At 53.0% G+C, this 19,572-nt stretch overlaps 1 protein-coding gene across 5 annotated transcripts in view; it reads left to right on the top strand.

Annotated features, from left to right (window-relative positions):
* The window catches only part of FGD2 (FYVE, RhoGEF and PH domain containing 2), a 29,808-nt gene continuing 15,503 nt past the window's right edge, over positions 5,268–19,572 (top strand). For 2 of the 5 annotated variants that reach the window (XM_018039187.1, XM_018039184.1), the window contains exons 1-6: positions 7,990–8,220; positions 13,560–13,791; positions 16,151–16,231; positions 16,859–17,007; positions 18,744–18,900; positions 19,103–19,241. In XM_018039187.1, coding sequence (XP_017894676.1) covers positions 8,153–8,220; positions 13,560–13,791; positions 16,151–16,231; positions 16,859–17,007; positions 18,744–18,900; positions 19,103–19,241 — 826 coding nt within the window. In that variant the 5' untranslated portion in view covers positions 7,990–8,152. Of the gene's footprint in view, positions 5,333–7,989; positions 8,221–13,559; positions 13,792–16,150; positions 16,232–16,858; positions 17,008–18,743; positions 18,901–19,102; positions 19,242–19,572 lie in introns of those variants that run through there. The other 3 variants (XM_018039186.1, XM_018039185.1, XM_018039188.1) reach the window with 3 other exon arrangements.

The following is a 19,572-nucleotide window of genomic DNA, read 5'->3' as shown; positions in this document are numbered from 1 at the left end:
TCTTTGACTTGCTTTTCATCGCTTTTATTTCTATAATCACACTCCGTGGCTTGCCTGGAGGACCCTGCCCCTCTGCTTGACTATAAACTAAAGTGTCTTTGTTCAGCTCTTAGAGAGATGGTTTGTCCCTCCCCACCTGTGAATAGAAGAGATTAGCACATCCCTTCCAAAGGCTGGCCATTCCCTTAGAGATGTTTTGCAAGTCTGAAGACCCTTTCACTTTACTTCCCCACTGCCTTTTGACTTTGGTTCCTCATTGCTTGTTTCTCTCTGATCTATAAAAGAATCTGGCATCCAGACCCCAATAAGATGGTTATTTTAAGGCACTAGCTTGCCATCTTTTTGGAGCCTGCCAGCTCCCCGTTTAAAGTCTCTTCCTTGTCTCAACACCTGTCTCAGATTCATTGGTCTATTGTGCAGCCAGCAGAGCGAGCTTGGACTTGGTAAACAGGAGGAGACCGGCAGAGTAGTTCAGGCTGGGAAGTGATGACGGGAGAAAGGTCATCGGGACAGGCAGGGCAGCTGGCTGCTTGGAAACAATCTGTCCTTTCTCCACTTGGAAACCTCCAGGCTGCTCATGTTTCTCCCTGCGCTGCTGCTGAGGGCCCTTCCGGCCTCAAGAAAGGCCCATAGCTGTTTGGAGATAAAAGAGAGCCTGATCTGGGGTGTGAGGCCCCACCTGCCGGCCGTGTGCTCGCCCTCCGGGCGCCTGGGAAGGCGCCGCCTGGCACCGTTCCGGGGCTCAGGCCTTGCGTTGCTGGCTCCCATCTGGCGCCTCTCTGCCCAGACCCCTTCCTTGGCTCTGAGGGTGAGGGGGGGGGTGCTGTCCTCCCCAAGAAACATGATCCCTCCCTCTGCTCCCGGCCGGTCCCCCTCTCCCAGGCGCTGGGGGCGTAGCTCAGCCTCCTGCCTGTTCCCTGTTAGGCCAGCCCCCACCCCGCTGCTGTTTCACACAAGGCTCTCCATCATCGCTCCCAGAACGCCACCCTGGACCCCCCTCCACCCCCGGGCCAGCCTCTGGTGACCTTGAGGGCTTCTGGAATAAAGAAGGGGCGGGGCCTGGGCCTTGCACAAGCCTGGCCCAGTCCCCGGGAACTGCCGGCTTTGAAACTAGATCGTTCGCACGCCAAAGAAGAGCTGTTTACGGTCCCCACTGACACCTCCGGGCCACCCGCGTCAGGACTGACACGCCTGCTGACTTGCCTTTCAGGTCCCCGCGCCCTCAGAGGGAGTCTCCGCCTGCGGAGGGCGGGTGGTTTGCCGCCCTGGGTCCCTCCAGGCGCCAGTCGGCTCTGGGAATAATCACATCCCGCCAACTGACAAGTTAGGAGCACTGGGAGCAGAAAGGGGCCGGGGCGCACACAAGGGGAAATGTAGGGAGCGTCCTGGGGCAGTGAAGGGCAGAAGCAGGGCTGCCTGAGCCTGACACTCACGCTGACGGGCAGCTGGAGGCACCAAGCCCTCCCAGGAGACGGGAAGGTCAATACTGGAGGGACAGGATGGGAAATCCTGGCCGTTTGGAGGAGGGAACAGGAGAAACTGGTCTGCGAGGGAGGCGAGCTTTCTTCATTCCTCCTCCTCCAAAGCCAGGGGCTGGCGGGGAACGCCCACCCCTCCACTGGCATCAGCGGTTGGCCTCTGCCCATCACGTGACTACCCAGACAGCCCACCCCCTCACCCCCGTCTGGGCCCGGTTGGGGGGCTAGAAGACTGCAGCAGGGAAGGGGAGGCTGTGAGGGGAGGAGGAGCAAGGGCAGCGTCACAGGAGCAGGTTTCAGCCAGCTGCCTGAATCTCCTCTGGAGCCACGTCAGCCCCCACTCCCAGGTCTGACAGTCACAGGCGACTAGGCTCTTGGCAGGTGCTGTGCTTGACTGAGGCTGCAGGCCAGGTTGGGCAGCAGGGGAGTCCCAGGGATCACGGCAGCCTGTCCCCTCCCGGGCTTGGCTCACTGAGGACAAATGCTTCTCCGAAGAGTCCTCACTTGCCCCTGAAAAACCCCATCACAAACCCCTGGAGATCTCATGGGTATTTCTCTTGCTCTCTCTCTCTCTCTCTCTCTCACACACACACACACACACACACACACACACACACACCATCCAGGTCCCAAATGTTGACATTTCCTCCCTAGCAGCCCCCAAGTGCCCTCTGATGCCCCAGGACTGCCCGCGAGGAGCCCTCCTGGTGCCCCCGATCTGCACACAAAGCCGCCTCTGCATCCCAGGGCAGAGCTTTCTTGCCAGAAAGCCAGTTTGCCTGTCATGTGACTGCTCAGCCCTGCAGTTCCTGCTTGGGCACCCTTCCCTCCCTCTTTTCTGCTGTGTGGGCTACAGGGAACTAAGTTCTTCCATCTTTCTTACGGCTTGAAAGCAGAACTAAGAAGAGAAAAAAACCATGAGGCTTATCCATGCCAAGGACCCCCAAAAGCCCTGAAATGGATGCCCCCGTACTCAGAGGGAGATGTGTTCGTGACCATTGGATCAGAGTGTCCTGTGTATAAATAAAATTCTGTGTCCACTTCCCTTTGGCACCTTAGCTCAGCAAACAAAGCCTGCCAGGGCCAAGCTCCCGTGGACCCCTCCTCCCAGGTCCTGCCATTCCCCAGGCCCTAGACACCGCACTGTGCGGGACTCCCTGCTCTTTTTCCTGGTCTTGTCCTGGTCTCTCAAGCCCATATCTCCTCTGCTTTTAATGCCTTTCCCCACCTTGTCCACCTGGGGAGTATACTCATCTTTCAGGCTGCCTCTGCTGGAAGACTTCCTTGATGGCGCCCTCTGTGCTCTGCAGACTTCAGTGCCCCTTCTCTAAATGTTCGCAGCTCCCTGTTCAAAGCATTTCCCACACTGTATTTCAGTAGTTAACAGGCCCAGCTTCCTCATCAAGCTATGAGTTAAGGGCCAGTTTAATCCATAACCTCTACCTCAGGGTTGACAGTGTTTAATCCATAACCTCAACCTTAAGGCTGACACTCATAGACTCTACCGTAGTAAATGCTCAAGATATACTTGCCAACTGAATGCATGAATTTAATGAATGGGGCAGAAGAGATCAAAGTGAACAGAGAGGAGCACCAGGTCTCTGAGAAGGGAAGGGAATTCCAGCAGTGGATATTAAGGAAGATTTCCTGGAGGAAGCAAACAAGTTATTTACTAGGTGGAGACATTCCAGGCTGAAGGAACAGATTAATCAAGAGTAGGGGAGTGGGGGAGCCATAGAAGAGGTCTTCTGTCAGAAATAACATTCACTGAGCGCCTCCTCTGTACCAGGCCTTCCTCTTAAACCCTTACACCTGGTATTATCTTATTTAATAGTCACGAACAACCACAGGAGATTGGTGCTATAAATATCGCCATTTCACAGATAAGGAAAGTGAAATTTAACTACTGGCCCAAGGTGTTGAGGTTAGATTTGATGAGAGAAGCAGATCAACCAGAAGTGATCAACAGAATATGAAATTTGACTTTATACAAGGGGCCAGGTTCTTAAATCACTGATGCTGGGACTTTGCTGGTGGTCCAGTGGTTAAGACTCCGTGTTCCCAATAGAGGTTACTCTGGTTTGATCCCTAGTCAGGGAACTAGATCCCACATGCCACAGCTAAGACCTGGCTCAGCCAAATAAATTCAAAAAAAAAAAAAAAAAGAATTGATGCTTCTGAGTTTAAAACCTTCATGAAAAGCAGTGGGGAAGGGAAGATGGATGTGAAGTTGGGGGGAACAAGAAGGAAGAACCAGTGAGAAAAGGCTGGGACTCTAGAGGATGAACAGGCAGCTACGCCAAGACAGCAACTTCAGGGACACAGGTGACCTCCAGGAGAAGCTGGCATCTTTTGTCCTGGGGCTAAACACACACGCGGCCCAGGACCAGACAAGCTGAAGGAGGTTCATGGAGAAGCCTCAGATCTCCATTAACACGCGTGAGCTGCAGCAGTTCTGGAGCCCTGCACCAACCACAGGAGTGAGCAAGGTTCTTGTGTCCCGTCCTGCCTCCATGGTCAGCTTACAGGAAAGGCAATCCTGGGGCCATGGTTCAGCTTAGCTCAGCTGGCACAGCCCAGAGCTACCAGGTCAGGGTCCCGACCCAGACCTCATGTGTATAAGGAAGAAATGCCTGGGAAGTCGATCAGAGCCAAACCAGGAGGGTCTTGGCAGCACGCCGAAGAGTTTGGGATTTCTTTCGTGTAATCACCGTGCTGGTTTTTAAGATTGTGTGTCGAATTGGAAGCGAAGGTGGGACGAGCCCTTAGTGATGTCCTGAAGGTGTTGGGCATACTCGGGCTGGGGTGGGAGGCAAGATGAGATGCCTGTGGATCCCTGGGATAGATTCTAAATTGGGTGGTAGAGGCTGCGGGTAAATGAGGGGGCCAAAGCTGAGCCTTGGGTGGTACCCGCGGGCGAGAAGCAAGTCAGGCAGAAAGGCTGGTAGAATGGTATGGGCCGAGGTCAGGGAGGTGGGAGGACCAGGGAAGCAGGGTCCTGGAAAATCTGGGGGAGGCAGGGGTGTGCGGGTGTCTCGGATCCTCCTTCTTGGGCAGCTCGGATGGTGCCTGGGCCCTGTTTGGAGTTGGGCCAATTTAGTGTGACCTCCTGCCGGTGACCTGGCCCACTCTGCGCCCCCTCCCCCCACCCCGGTGTGAAGGGCAGGTTCAGATGTTCAGTCCTTGCTCTGGAAGCCCAAGGCTCTGGCAGCTGAAGGGTGAGATAAGCCTCCGGGCTCAGGGTGTGACGTTTGTCCTTCCTGCATGTCTCCTGAGGCCCCACTGCGTGCAGGACACTGGGCTTTGCTGGGCACGGGGCCCTGCCTGTCGGGAGCCTGGAAACAGTCTGGTGGGAGGCAGAGGAGGAAACTGGGCCGTGCTGTGGAGGGGAGAGGAACGCCAAGGACGGAGGCCTCCCCAGACGTGGGAGGAATCCAGAAAGAAGTGGTATTTACATATGTTTCCCATCAAGCCCCTAGATCTAACCACGGGGACAGGAGATTCAGGGGCCAGCTCTGCAGTCAGCAGACCGTGGGAGCTGTAGGCTCAGCGACCCAGCCCAGTGGTGTGGGAAAACAGAAAGAACGAGGTGAACCTATGCATGAAAAGAGAGTTGATAGACACAACAGCCCATTGTAACATGTGGACCTTATTAGGATCCTGATTTTTTTTTTAATGATGATCAGTTAGTCTGCTCAGGCTACCATAACAAAATACCACAGACTGAGAAGCTTAAAAACAACAGAATGTATTTCTCACAGTTCTGGAGAGACTGTTCTGTTTCTCGTGAGGATGGTTTTCCCAGCTTGAAGACGACCACTTAGTCTCAGGTGGCCTTCCCACGGAGTGTGCAGGTGTGTGTGTGGTGGGGGGAGTGGGGTGGGGAGAGAGAGGGCTTCTCCCCTTCTTGAAAGGCCACCAGTCCCATCAGATTTCAGCCTCACTCTTAAGACCTCCTTTAAAATTCTGCGTGTGCTAAATCGCTTCAGTCATGTCTGACTCTGCGACCCTATGGACTGTAGCCTGCCAGGCTCCTCTGTCCTTGGGATTCTCCAGGCAAGAATGCTGGAGTGGGTTGCCATGCCCTCCTCTAGGGGATCTTCCCAACCCAGGGATCGAACCCGGGTCTCCTGTGTCTCTTGCACTGGCAGGTGTATTCTTTACTGCTGAGCCACTGGGAAAGCCCTGTTTAACTTTAATTACTTGGTGAAGGCCCTATTTCCAATTTCAGCCACCCGGGAAGTTAGGGCTTCAATATGTGAATTTAGGGGGGACACAAGTCAGTTCACAGCAGGTGACATCTGTGAGGCATTGGCACTTTGCTGACTAGGCATTTGATTATATTGAGGAATTACTACAAATTGTCTCCTGGGATGGGCTTCCCAAGTGGTGCTAGCGGTAAAGAACTCACCTGCCAATACAGGACACATGAGAAACCCGGGTTCAATCCCTGGGTCGGGAAGACGCCCTGGAGGAGGGCATGGCAACCCACTCCAGTATTCTTGCTTGGAGAATCCCACGGACAGAGGAGCCTGGCGGGCTAGAGTCCTTGGGTCACAAAGAGTCAGACATGACGGAAGCGACTCAGCACGCACATATCTCTTGGGATATGATAATGGTATTAGTGTTTCCTATGTATACATATACATATGCATGAAGTGAAGTGAAGTCGCTCAGTCATGTCTGACTCCTTGCGACCCCGTGGACTGTAGCCCGCCAGGCTCCTCCATCAGTGGGATTCTCCAGGCAAGAACACTAGGGCGGGTTACGATTTCCCTCTCCAGGGATACATGTGCATAACATGCATAAAATGTATGTAAGTGCGTGTGCATGTAGAGTGTAATATTCCCAATGTATATATTGTGTGTGAGTATATATATTTCCTTACTTTTTATCATAGAAGCACACGGAAATATTTGTGGGTGAAATCACCTGCTTGACTTCAGCCTGGTCTGGGAAGGGGCAGGGCGAATGTGGCTGTAGATGGAACAAGGCTGACCATGAGCTGATGGTTGCTGGGTCCGAGTTATGAGTTCATGGGCGGGGCGTGTTATATTATTCTGTCTCCTTTTGCATATGTTCCAAATTCTCCATAACAGAAAGTGAGGTGAGTTAGTGAGGTTTAGACATGAGTGGCGGAGAAGGCAATGGCACCCCACTCCAGTGCTCTTGCCTGGAAAATCCCATGGATGGAGGAGCCTGGTGGGCTGCAGTCCATGGGGTCTCAAAGAGGTGGACACGACTGAGCGACTTCACTTTTCACTTTCCTGCATTGGAGAAGGAAATGCCAACCCACTTCAGTGTTCTTGCCTGGAGAATCCCAGGGACAGGGGAGCCTGGTGGGCTGCCGTCTATGGGGTCGCACAGAGTCGGACACGACTGAAGCGACTTAGCAGCAACAGCAGACATGAGGGGAGAAGGCATCTGCTAGAAGAAATTGCTCAGGCGAAACTCTGAGGGAGGGAAGCTCTTGGGCGTGGGAGGCCCCAGTGTTTCACAGGCGCTGGAGCGTGAAACTGCCAGGCGCTTTGGGTACCAGAATGAATGAAGCTCAGCCCCTACCCTCCAGGACAAAGACCAGTCTCAGTGGACGGCCCTTGCTTAGGGCAAGTGAGAGCAGAACCCAGTGGGAGAGCCCTGAAGGGCCTCTAAGACTTGAATAACGGGAAGAGAAGCAGAGATCATTGTTCTGGGAGGGCTGGGAGACCAAGTCGTAAAGGAGGGAGGCAGAGACAACCCAGTGGGCTGGGAGCAGGGAAGCTCGAGGATGGAGCAGCAGAAACTGGTCATCCAGGCTTCCAACCAAATCTGCTGGAATTGTAGGATGCTGATTTCTCTGCTTTAGAAATCTGCCTTCTTTTTTTGTGTTTCTTACTGGGTGACTTTGGGCAAGTTACCTAACCTCTCTGATCCTCAGTTTTTTCTTCTGTAAAATGGAGGTCATAATAGGGCCCACCTCATAAGACTGTTGTGGTGTTAAATGAGAAAATACTTGTGCAGCACTAAGAAAGAGTGTGTGTTTGTTATTATTAACATCAGAGTTTCGGGGAGGAAGTTGCCTTCCCCTGGGGCATGAAGGTGGAGACAGCAGTTATTAAAATGAGAGAAGCCCAGGGAGGGAGGAGGCAGGAACAGCACATTACTTCTCTCTGCCAGCCCCTAATAGGCTTGCGATTTATTTTTAATTAAAGAAGCTGTTTTCTTACAACAGTGAACAGGGTCAGACGCAGAGAAGTTGTGGAGAAAGGACCAAATAAAATCCCCCGGGAACCTTGTAAGAAAGAAAGTGTGGTTGGCCAGAGTGGTGAGCGTCTCAGGCCTAGAGCCCAGTTCTGGAAGCCACCTCTAGCCCCTCACTTCCCCCTTGGAGTGGCTTCTGGGACCAGGGGTCTACAGGAGTCAAAGGTCAGCGCCCATGATGGGAGGGATGGGGCCCAAGCAGGCTCCTCCCCTGCGGGAGCCCTGGCCTTTCCCCTTCAGGGCTGTGGCTCTGGGACCACTTCCTCTTTCTTCTCTCTGAAGCAGGGAGCAGGTCTGCTGAGCCCTTGGGAGAGACGGGACTCCAAGGATGCCGGAGCCCACCTGTGACCCCAGGTGGGGGTGACTGAGTGTGCTGGCTGGAGACCCCCCGCCCTGCTTCAGGGGAGCTGAGGGCTGCCCTGGAAGCCTGCAGGATGGAGGGGGCGAGTGAGGAAACTCTGGCATCTGTATCCAGTCTGGTGACTGTGTTTGAGAATAGCAGGTATGGGGTAGTAGAGACGGGGAGGGTCATCAGGGCTGTCTGGCGTCTCCCTTGAGCTCCGCTGCCTGCCCTTGGGCCCTTGGGCAGCCCAGGCCCTCCCAGTCTCCTGGCTGAGAAGCAGGCGTAAGGCCACCTTGAACCCTGACAGGGAGCAGTGTCCTTGTCCTGGACCCCACCTCCTGTCCGGACAGTGCCCACATCCTTTGATCACAGGATCCTCAGGGCCTGGAATAGTGTTTGGGGCACCAGGTCTGGGCAGGGAACAGAGTGTGTGCGTCGGTGTGTTGGGGAGAGTCCAGACGTGTGTAATTAGGTGTGTGAGTGTGGGTGGACCAGATGCCCTGTTTGGGCTGCAGAACTCCACCTACTATCCCTCCAGCAGAAATACTTATAGCTACTACTTATTAAGAGCTTACTCCCTGTGAGGAGGATAACCAAACAATTTATCATTCAAACCAGGACACAACTGAAACTGAAAGAGGACGCCCTTAGATCTCTTTGGTGGGAGGGAGGGCGCCATAGGAGAGGTTGAGACCATCTCAGGCAAAGCAGACTGTGTGGTCAGCCTATCTACGGGGCAGTGTTCTGAGTGTGTTTGCTAATTATCTCATTTAATCACCTATCAGCCTATTGGGGGTAGGTTCTATCTCTGTTCCTATATTACAGGTGAGAAAGGGGAGGCACAGAGAGGTTGGGGGGGCAGTTTAAGTGTTTTAAGTTCATGGGCAAGGAGCAAAGCAGGGGCTTCCTTCTGAAAGGAACAGGCTGGAGGTCATTGTGTGTGTCTGTGTGTGAGATTAATCCACTCAAACAGGCATTTCTTATGCCTGGGATTGTGTTAGAGGTTGTGACTGTTGTAGGTAGGGTTTTCTGGAAATAGACTCTGGATAGAGATTTGCTTCAGGAGGTTTACTGGGGAGGGTTTGGGGTTGACGGGAGGCAGCACTGGGCACAGGTAAAAATTGAACTGCCGTGCATTGGCCAGAGGACGTAGCCTGTTCCAGAGAGTTCTGGAGCTGGAGGCCCCTCTGGCTGTTCCAGTCAAAGGGCTAGGTCTTTGTACCTGCATATGAACTAGTGATTGGATGTGGACTTGACCTTAGATGAGGCCGCTCTCTTGCAGAGAGGGCAGTTCCCAGGGAGGGACCCAGTCAGTAGCCTCTAGGCCCCCATCCCCCCAGCAGCTAGGGGAAGAGTGCCTCCGTCCTGAGGGCTGTGGGTGGCACAGCACCACATCGCATGGGACCTGTACCAGACGCAGGAGCCTAAAGGAAGATCCCCGCCCAGAAGACTTTTGTCTTTGGTGATAAGCTCATGGAAAGACCATGATGCCAGGTCACAACCAACAGATATCCTGAGAGGGGCCTAGACACTCTGCTGAGGGCACTCAGAGCAGACAAAACCTCCTGTGTGGGCTTCCTGGTGGAGGCAGCAGCATGCGGACCTAGAGGGGCCGTTCAGCTTCCTCAGCAGGTGCCCTGGCCCCGCCTCTCCCAGAGGCCTCGGCCGGCATGTTCTGTTCAGCACCAAGGACAGCTCTAGGTGCCACCTTCCAGGACCACCATCCCCTGGGGTGTGCAGAGATAGCACCAACCCCACTCAACACACCAGGCATGCCCACTGGAGACTCAGCACATGTGCCATGCCTCGTGAATATCCCTTGCAGGAGGAGGCAGCCCTTGACCACAGTGGGATCAGAGGAGGTCTTGTCAGCAGGATGAGAGTCACCCCTCACTCTCATGAGAGGGGCCAAGGCCACTGCCTTGCCTGGCTTTCTTGTGAGGTCTTTCAGTGCCTTAACTGATCTGAAACTGAGGGAATGAAGAGGAAACAGAAACTGGTCTGGGCCCTGGGGGAGAAATGCAGAAGCTGAAACCAAACATAGAACAGAAAGCCTGAGATTCAGCTAACTGCATGAGCTACAGACCCAGGGGCTGAGGAACCGGGTGTTGGGGTGCAAGAGCCAATGAGGAACCACGGGGGCCTGGGTCACAATCTTCTCTCTGCTACCAGCCAGTGTGTGATGTGGGGCAAGTCATGTTGACTCTCTGCACCCACTTCTCCCTGACTCACATGGGGAAGGGCAGTTTAGGGCTCAGACTCGGGAGCCAGCCAGCCTGATCTGAATCCCGCCTCTGCCCTCCTCCTTCTGCAAGATCCTCTCTTTCTTTAGTTGCAGAATGGGGGTAATGAAAAACTTAGTCACAGAGTTTTGAAGATTTTGTACCTGTCTGGTCCTCCATTTCCCAGTCTGCCTTTCTTATAAGGCTGCCCACTGTCAGCACAAGCCTTTCCACACCAAAGGGAATGGGGCACATCGTATGTCATTGGATATATTCCTTGCTGCTGGCCTCTGTTATCTGAAGAATTTAACTGGTCTGCAGATCCAGTACGTAGGATAAGAAAGCTACACTATGAAAGCTTGTCCCTGGAGGGAGAAGGAAACTGACCCTAGGCTGGCTTTTTATCACCGACTCGATGGACACGAGTTTGAACAAACTCCAGGAGTTGGTGATGGACAGGGAAGCCAGACGTGCTGCAGTCCACGGGGTCGCAAAGAATTGGACATGACTGAGCGACTGAACTGAACTAAACTGAGAGGTGTGGAGGGCATAGTTCTCAGTGAAAGTTCAGTTCAGTCGCTCAGTCATGTCCGACTCTTTGCGGCCCCATGAACCGCAGCATGCTAGGCTTCCCTGTCCATCACCAACTCCTGGACTTTACTCAAACTCATGTCCATCGAGTCGGTGATACCATCCAACCATCTCATCCTCTGTCGTCCCCTTCTCCTCCTGCCTTCAATCTTTCCCAACATTGGGGTCTTTTCAAACAAGTCAGCTCTTTGCATCAGGTGGCCAAAGTATTGGAGTTTCAGCTTCAACATCAGTCCTTCCGATGAACATTCAGGACTGATTTCCTTTAGGATGGATTGGTTGGATCTCCTTGCAGTCCAAGGGACTCTCAAGAGTCTTCTCCAACACCACAGTTCAAAAGCATCAATTCTTCGGTGATCAGCTTTCTTTATAGTCCAACTCTCACATCCATACATGACCACTGGAAAAACCATAGCTTTGACTAGATGGACCTTTGTCGGCAAAGTAATGTCTCTGCTTTTGAATATGCTATCTAGGTTGGTGATAACTTTTCTTCCAAGGAGCAAGCGTCTTTTAATTTCATGGCTGCAGTCACCATCTGCAGTGATTTTGGAGCCCGCAAAAATAAAGTCTGACAGTTTCCACTGTTTCTCAGTCTATTTTCCATGAAGTGATGGGACCAGGTGCCATGATCTTCGTTTTCTGAATGTTGAGCTTTAAGCCAACCTTTTCACTCTCCTCTTTCACTTTCATCAAGAGACTCTTTAGTCCCTCTTCACTTTCTGCCATAAGGGTGGTGTCATCTGCATAGCTGAGGTTACTGATATTTCTCCCAGCAATCTTGATTCCAGCTTGTGCTTCATCCAGCCCAGCGTTTCTCATGATGTACTCTGCATATAAGTTAAATAAGCAGGGTGACAATATACAACCTTGACGTACTTTTTCCTCTTTGGAACCAGTCTGTTGTTCCATATCCAGTTCTAACTGTTGCTTCCTGACCTGCATACAGATTTCTCAAGAGGCAGGTCAGGTGGTCTGGTATTCCCATCTCTTTCAGAATTTTCCACAGTTTATTGTGATCCACAGAGTCAAAGGCTTTGACATAGTCAGTAAAGCAGAAATAGATGTTTTTCTGGAACTCTCTTGCTTTTTCCATGATCCAGCAGATGTTGGCAATTTGATCTCTGGTTCCTCTGCCTTTTCTAAAACCAGCTTGAACATCAGGGAGTTCATGGTTCACGTATTGTTGAAGCCTGGCTTGGAGAATTTTGAGCATTACTTTGCTAGCATGTGAGATGAGTGCAATTGTGTGGTAGTTTGAGCATTCTTTGGCGTTGCCTTTCTTTGGGATTGGAATGAAAACTGACCTTTTCCAGTCCTGTGGCCACTGCTGAGTTTTCCAAATTTGCTGGCATATTGAGTGCAGCACTTTCACAGCATCATCTTTTAGGATCCCATTGAAAAGTCCCAGCTTTATCAGCTCTACCCTCCCTTTAGAGTGTTCCATGGCTCCTACCTTCCCTCGATATATCAGTTACCAGGTTTTAGGGGATTTCTCGCTATGGAGAGACTAAAACCTGGGGTGAGGCTCACAGGCGAGGGTGATCTGGGAGGGTACATAAAATCTTCTATGTGCAACTAAGTAAGTCAGACAGAGAAGGAGATATATTGTATGACACCCCTTACATGCAGAATCTAAAAAGAAATGATACAAATGAACTTATCTACAAAACAGAAACAGATTCACAGAGAATGAATTTATCCTTGCCGGGGGGAAGGGCAGGGTGAAGAGAGAGTTAGGGAGTTTGGGATCAAAATGTACATACTGCTTTATTTAAGATAGATAACCAACAAAGACCTACTGTATAGCACAAGGAACTCTGCTCGATGTTATGTGGCAGCTTGCATGGGAGGGGAGTTTGGGGGAGAATGGATACATGTATATGTATGGCTGAGTCCCTTTGCTGTCTCCCTGAAATTATCACATTGTTACTCGGCTATACGCCAATACAAAACAAAAAGTTAAAAAAAAAAATCCTGTATGTGCAGAAGGAAGGGTTCCTCACTGCATTTTAAAAAGGGAAGTGTGTAGTTACCCAGAAAACAAGACACAGTCTACGCTGACTCATTTTGAAGACTGGAGTTCCCTCCAAGAAAGGTGTCCAGAGGAGAAGTAGATGTCTCTGTCCATTCCTTCTGTGTGCCAGACACTCAGAGGCCAGTGAACATCTCCAATTTGCATTGTTGTCATTTTCCAGTGGCTAAGTCGTTTCTGACTCTTGGTGACCCCGTAGAGTGCAGCACCCCAAGCTTCCCCGTCCTTCACTATCTCCCAGAGTTTGCTCAGACTCCTGTCCATTGAGTCAGTGATGCCATCCAACCATCTCATCATCTGTTGCTGCTGCTGCTGCTGCTAAGTCGCTTCAGTCGTGTCCGACTCTGTGCGACCCCATAGACGGCAGCCCACCAGGCTCCCCCGTCCCTGGGATTCTCCAGGCAAGAACACTGGAGTGGGTTGCCATTTCCTTCTTCAATGCAGGAAAGTGAAAAGCAAAAGTGAAGTCGCTTAGTCTGTCCAATTCTTAGCGATCCCGCGGACTGGCTCCTCTGTCCGTGGGATTTTCCAGGCGAGAGTGCTGCAGCGGGCTGCCAGGGCCTTCTCCGCGCGTTTGCCTTGACTGCCCCATTTCCCTGCGGGGGAGGTGCAGTTCTTCTCCCTACCCCTGACTGTTCTCTTCTCCTCAGGATGACAGGAGCAGTGCCCGGAGTCCACGGCCTGGAAGCCGGGCAGCAGCAGCCTGGGTGCAGGTCTCCTACGTCTGCAGAGCCCTGCGAGAAGCCCACCGAGGAGGAGGCCCTGGAGTCCGGGCCCAGGACCGTCAGCAGGAGGTACCTGAGCTCCCTGAAGAACAAGCTGTCCAGCGGAGCCTGGAGGAAGTCTTACCAGCCCAGGACTTGCCCTGGCTCAGGGACACAGGTGCCGGAGGGCTGGGGAAGAAGTGGGGTACTGGGGGGCCATCCACTGATCTCCTCCCCATTCTTTCCCGGCCGGAGCCAACTCCTCCCCTGGGCGGGGGTCTTCTGTGACCAGAGATCAGCTGAAAGCTAGATTCACGTCCCCCCACCCTTGATGGCCTTTGATAAGTGCCTACTATGCAGCCTGCTGCTGACGTTATTTCTCATACCCCTCGCTGAAGGGGTATTTCTTTACTTTTGACCATGCTGGGCTCTTGTTGCCATGCACAGGCTTTCTCTAGCTGCGGAGAAATTAGCACTCTGTCGTGGTGCACAGGCTTCTCGTCGCGGTGGCTTCTCTTGGTGTGGAGCGCAGGCTCCAGGCACATGGGCTTCAGTAGTTGAGGCGCACAGGCTTAGTTGCTCCACGCATGTGGAATCTTCCTGGATCAGGGATTGAACCTATGTCCCCTGCATTGGTGGGCGGATTCTTAACTGCCTGGGAAGTCCTGTAGGAGTCTTTAAGGCATGGAGTTGAAATTCAGACAGCTTAAGGAACTTGTCTGAGACTACTCGACTTGGGACCTGGTACCCCTCCCAGGTGTGGCCTCAGGTTACAGCTCTGCCGACTTGAAATAGAGGTCAGCGCTGATCCCTGCCCTGAGGCTGGTTCCGGGGAGGTCACCTCCCTTTGCTGGGTTTCAGTTTTCTTGTCTATGGGGTTGAAGGGTTTGGCTGCAGGATGCTCTGCACCCTGGAGCCAGACCACCAGGGTTCCTGCCCCAGCTCTTCGGCTAACCATGAGGCCTTGGGCAAGTCTCTGTAACCCTACTGTGTGAACTTGTTTCCTCATTTAGAGAATGGAGATGTGATCATAGTGGTGCATGCTATGTCTACTGGCTATCGTTTGCTACGTAACAAACTACCCCCAAAGGTAGTGGCCAAGCAGCTTACTGCTTCTGACAGCTTTGTGGGTTGATTGGAATGTTATTGGATAGTTTTTCTGTTGGTCTCACTTAGAATTGGTTTCGCTTAGCTCGGGCTGCCGTAACAAACGAGAGCAGCCTAGGTGACTTAAGGGCTTCCCCGGTAGCTCAGTTGGTAAAGAATTCACCTGTAATGCAAGAGACCCGGTTTGATTCCTGGGTTGGGAAGATCCTCTGAAGAAGGGATAGGCTACCCACTCCAGTATTCTTGGGCTTCCTTGGTGGCTCAAATGGTAAAGAATGCATCTGCAATGTGGGAGACCTGGGTTCAATCCCTGGGTTGGGAAGATCCCCAGAGTAGGGCATGGCAACCCACTCCAGTATTCTTGCCTGGAGAGTTCCCATGGACAGAGGAGCCTGGCAGGCTATAGCGGTCACAGAGTTGGACACAACTTAGCAACTAAGCACAGCACAGTATAGGAGACTTAAAGAGCTTCCCAGGTGGTGCTGGCGGTAAAGAACCCACCTGCCCATGCAGGAGACGCAAGAGATGTGAGTTTGATCCCTAAGGTCAGGAAGATCACCTGGAGAAGGAAATGGCAACCCTTCTCCAATATTCTTGCCTGGAGAATCCCATGGACAGAGGAGCCTGGTGGGCTACAGTCCATGGGGTCACAAAGAGTCGGACATGACTGAAGCAACTTAGCACACACAGGTGACTTAAACAACAGAAATACATTTTCCCACAGCTCTGAAGATGGGACATCAAGGTCAAGGTGCTGGCAGGGTTGGTTTCTGGCAAGGCTCCCTTCCTGGCTTGTGGATGGCCAGCTTCTCACTGTGTCCTCAAGTGACCAATTCTCCTACACATGCTCTCCTGGTGTCCCTCCCTCTTTTAAGGGCACCAGTCCTGACGGGTTAGGGCCCCACCCTCCCCAGCAGTTAACTTAATTACTAAATATAGTCACATGGGCGGTTAGGGCTTCAACATATTAACTCGGGGACACGGTTTAGTCCATAACAAGGGCCCCCATGTGTCTGCAGCAGATCTTGGCTGAGGCAGGAATGCCCTTGATAGCTCATCTCCCAAGCCTAGTGCCTGGCCAGGGACAGCTGAAAGCTTGTGCATCTGGGATGCTGGCACAGCTGGGCCCCTGGCTTCCTGTCCGTGAGGTCCCAGGGCCTCTCCTCTCCCTGTGGCCTCTCCCTCAGGGCAGCTAGACCTCTGGATATGGTAGTTCATGGCTCCCAAGGGAGCACAGGTGGAAGCTTCCAGGCCTCTTAAGGCTTAGGCACAGCCTCACTCTGTCCCATTCTCTCAATCCCAGCACAAACCCAGACGCGCCTGCAGCATGGCGTGAGTCCTGGGAGCTACGCTCACTGGGGCATCTTTGGATCCTGCTCGCATCAAAGGAGACCAAATCTCTCCTTCTCCTTCTCCAAACTTCCCTGCAGGAGCCTGAGGAGAAGAAGATTGTCCGGGAGCTGCTGGAGACCGAGCAGGCCTACGTGACCCGCCTCCACCTGCTGGACCAGGCCAGTGGCCAGGGCGCCCCCCGCCCCACTCTTTGGCACCTGGGTGTCCTCATCCTACCCTGCTCTCCTTTCTGACCAACCTCATAAGAGCTGAGAGTTAGGACCTCAGGTCTGATTCTAGGAAGCCTTAGTCCTTTAACTGATGACTGGAGTTTGGGCAGAAATCAGGATACAGCTCATTAGCACCACTCCTGATTCTTGGTACCTAGGCTGGTCTCCCAGGAGCAGAGACCACACCAGCTGGTCCTTCCAGGCCCCACACAGCATCCTCACCATTCTTAGCCCTTCACACTGTCTTCGGGAGCCCTAAGGCAAGAAGGTTAAATCACTGAAGTGGGATCTTGAGCCTGGCAAAGTCCGAGGTCTTGACAGATACAAGATGGGCCCGCTCCTGACATTCATCAGCTGCCAGCCTCTGGCCAAGTCCCTTGGTTTGCCCATCTGTAAAGTGGCCAGAATAATCCCTGTCTCTCTTTTTCGAGGATGATGGGAGATTAAGGATGTGGAAGTGTTCTGGAAGCTGGGTGGGGAGGGACCCCGCAGTCCTCCGGACTGTCCCCCGGGCCGGTGTCAGGGGTGGGGGGCTCCTTCTCCGCCACACGCTCAGTGACCCAGCGGCGGCTGCAGGTTTTCTTCCAGGAGCTGCTGAAGGAGGCCCGTGGCAGCAAGGCCTTCCCTGAGGACGTGGTCAGGCTCATCTTCTCCAACATCTCCTCCATCTACCAGTTCCACTCACAGTTCTTCCTCCCAGAGCTGCAGCGGCGGCTGGACGACTGGTGAGGTCCAGCAGGAGCCCCTGAGGCCCCCGGCTGCAGCCCTGGCCAAGTTGGGGTGCGGCCTCCAGGACATGGGTTTGGCCTGTTAGGTCTCTGCGCTTGCTACGTGACCATGACTCGACTCCTCTGGGCTTGCTCTGTCTGCACGGTGAAGGGCTTGAATGAGTCGTGCGCGTGTGTGTGTGTGTGTTCTGGAGAAGGGGATGGATCAGGTCCTCACTTGGCTGAGTGACTTACGAGGCAGTAGAAACCACCAGCACTAACTGAAGATTTCCTACTTGCCTTGCCTTGGGTTTCACACCTACTAACTTGCTTAGTCTTCAGATCAGCTCACTGTGTGATGATGGCCTTGTGGTTAGGCCAGAAACCCTCTCTGCTTTCAGAGATACCCACGAAAGTATTTAGTGGTGAAATTAGTATCTTGCCAAAGAAATGCCATGATGTCTGGCATGTCCTTTAAAATTTCTTGGCAAAAAAGAATCTTTCAGTTCAGTTCAGTTCAGTCCAGTTGTTCAGTCATGTCTGACTATTTGCGACCCCAGGGACTGCAGCACATCAGGCCTCCCTGTCCATCACCAACTCCCAGAGTTTACTCAAACTCATGTCCATTTAGTCCATGATGCCATCCAACCATCTCATCCTCTGTCGTCCCCTTCTCCTCCCACCTTCAATCTTTCCCAGCATCAGGGTCTTTTCAAATGAGTTAGCCCTTCATATCAGGTGGCCAAAGTATGGGAGTTTCAGCTTCAGAATCTTAGTAATTGTTAAATCCTGCGATGTGTCTATAGTTAGGGTTAGATGCTTAGTCGTGTCTGACTCTTTGCAGCCCCATGGACTGTAGTCCACCAGACTCTTCTGCCCTTGGAATTCTCCAGGCAAGAATACTGGAGTGGGTAGCCAATCCCCTTCTCTAGGGGATCTTCCCGACCCAGGGATCGAACCCAGGTCTCTCAAACTGCAGGCAAATTCTTTACCATCTGAGCCACCAGGGAACCTGATGGATCTATAAGGGTTCATTATTATATTCTTTTTACTTTATGATCGATCAAATTTTTTTTCAATAATTTTTTCCCCAAAAGACAACCCTCTAAGGTTGCCTACCATCATGCCCAATTTTTTCAGATGGGAAACCTGAGATATAGTGAGGCTAGGTGATTGGCCCAAGAACACACAGCTGGAGTAAGTGGAGTGGTTGGAAATCAGACTCAGGCAGGCCAGCTCCAGATTGCTGACGCTCTGCTATAACAATTCCAGGGTTGAATGACCTTTTCTTAGCTCTCTTAGCCTGGATTTCCTCCTCTCTAAGATGGGCCACTGACTGACTGTCCTTCCTCCCCCGCACAGGGCTGTAAGAATTAAATGAGAAGAGACATGCAGCTTGTCTTGGGCAGTGCTGGGCATGTGGCCCTTGTTATTGTTACAAGAACAAGCATCAGGTGGTTGTTGAACACCTGCTGTGGGCCTGACCCTGTGCTGGGCCTTTAGGGGGCTTCTGTCCCTGGGAGAGGTCAGCATCTGCCCTCCGGGGGCTCCCAGTCTAAGGAGGGGTGAACCACACCTGTGCCAGCATGACACCCGCCCCCCCCCCATACCTATGCCCAGGAGTGCTGCAGAATGGCTGTGTTGCGGGGGGCGGGGGGGGGTGGTTTGTTGGGAGCCTCGCCTCTCCTGACCCCGTGTGGAGTCAAGAGAAGAGGTCCCCAGACCGAGGGCAGTACCTGGTACCCCTCCGGCAGGACCACCACCCCCCGCATCGGTGATGTGATCCAAAAGCTGGCGCCCTTCCTGAAGATGTACAGTGAGTATGTCAAGAACTTCGAGCGAGCCATCGAGCTGCTGGCCACTTGGACAGACAAATCTCCACCCTTCCAGGAGGTTATCACCCGCATCCAGGTGAGGCTGGGGTGGGCGCGGGGCAGAGCCCGCACGGCCGCCCCCAGCCTGCTGTGGCTCCGGTTCCCCAAGTGATTTGGGGCACCTTGCCGGCTTAGCGGCTTCCACAGCACTGCCCGCTCCCCCGACCCTCAGGGGCAGCCTGACCCACCGCTTCCCCCTTTGACCCCTCCTCCTCTTCTCCCCCTCCTCCCTCCCCAAGAGCAGCGAGGCCTCAGCTAGCCTGACCCTGCAGCACCACATGCTGGAACCTGTGCAGAGAATCCCACGCTACGAGCTGCTGCTCAAGGAGTACGTCCAGAAGCTGCCAGGCCAGGCCCCAGACCTGGCTGATGCCCAGAGTGAGGACACCCCCAGTGAATTGAGGGGCGGGGGGCAAGGGGGCGGCACTGGGAAGGCTCAAGCCACTCCCCTAATTTATGGAGCACCAGCTGAAGGTGATTTTGATGACCGTCAACCATTAACACTGTTGTACTTCATAGACATCGTCTGTCGCATTAGTCATTCTTTTTTCTATAGACACTAAGGCCCACAGAGATTAAGTGACTTGCTCAAAGTCACACAGCCAAAAAGAAGCAGAGCTAGGATTTGAAACCGTGCCTTCACCCCTGGATATGGCGGGCAGTGAAAGTCACAGAGGCCAACCACCTCGGCCCTTCTTTCAGGGACCTC

This window comes from Capra hircus, chromosome 23 (genome assembly GCF_001704415.2).
Source record: "Capra hircus breed San Clemente chromosome 23, ASM170441v1, whole genome shotgun sequence".
Lineage (NCBI taxonomy): Eukaryota > Metazoa > Chordata > Mammalia > Artiodactyla > Bovidae > Capra > Capra hircus.
The sequence above is the reverse complement of the archived record's forward strand: the minus strand, read 5'-3'. Positions and strand labels throughout refer to the sequence as shown.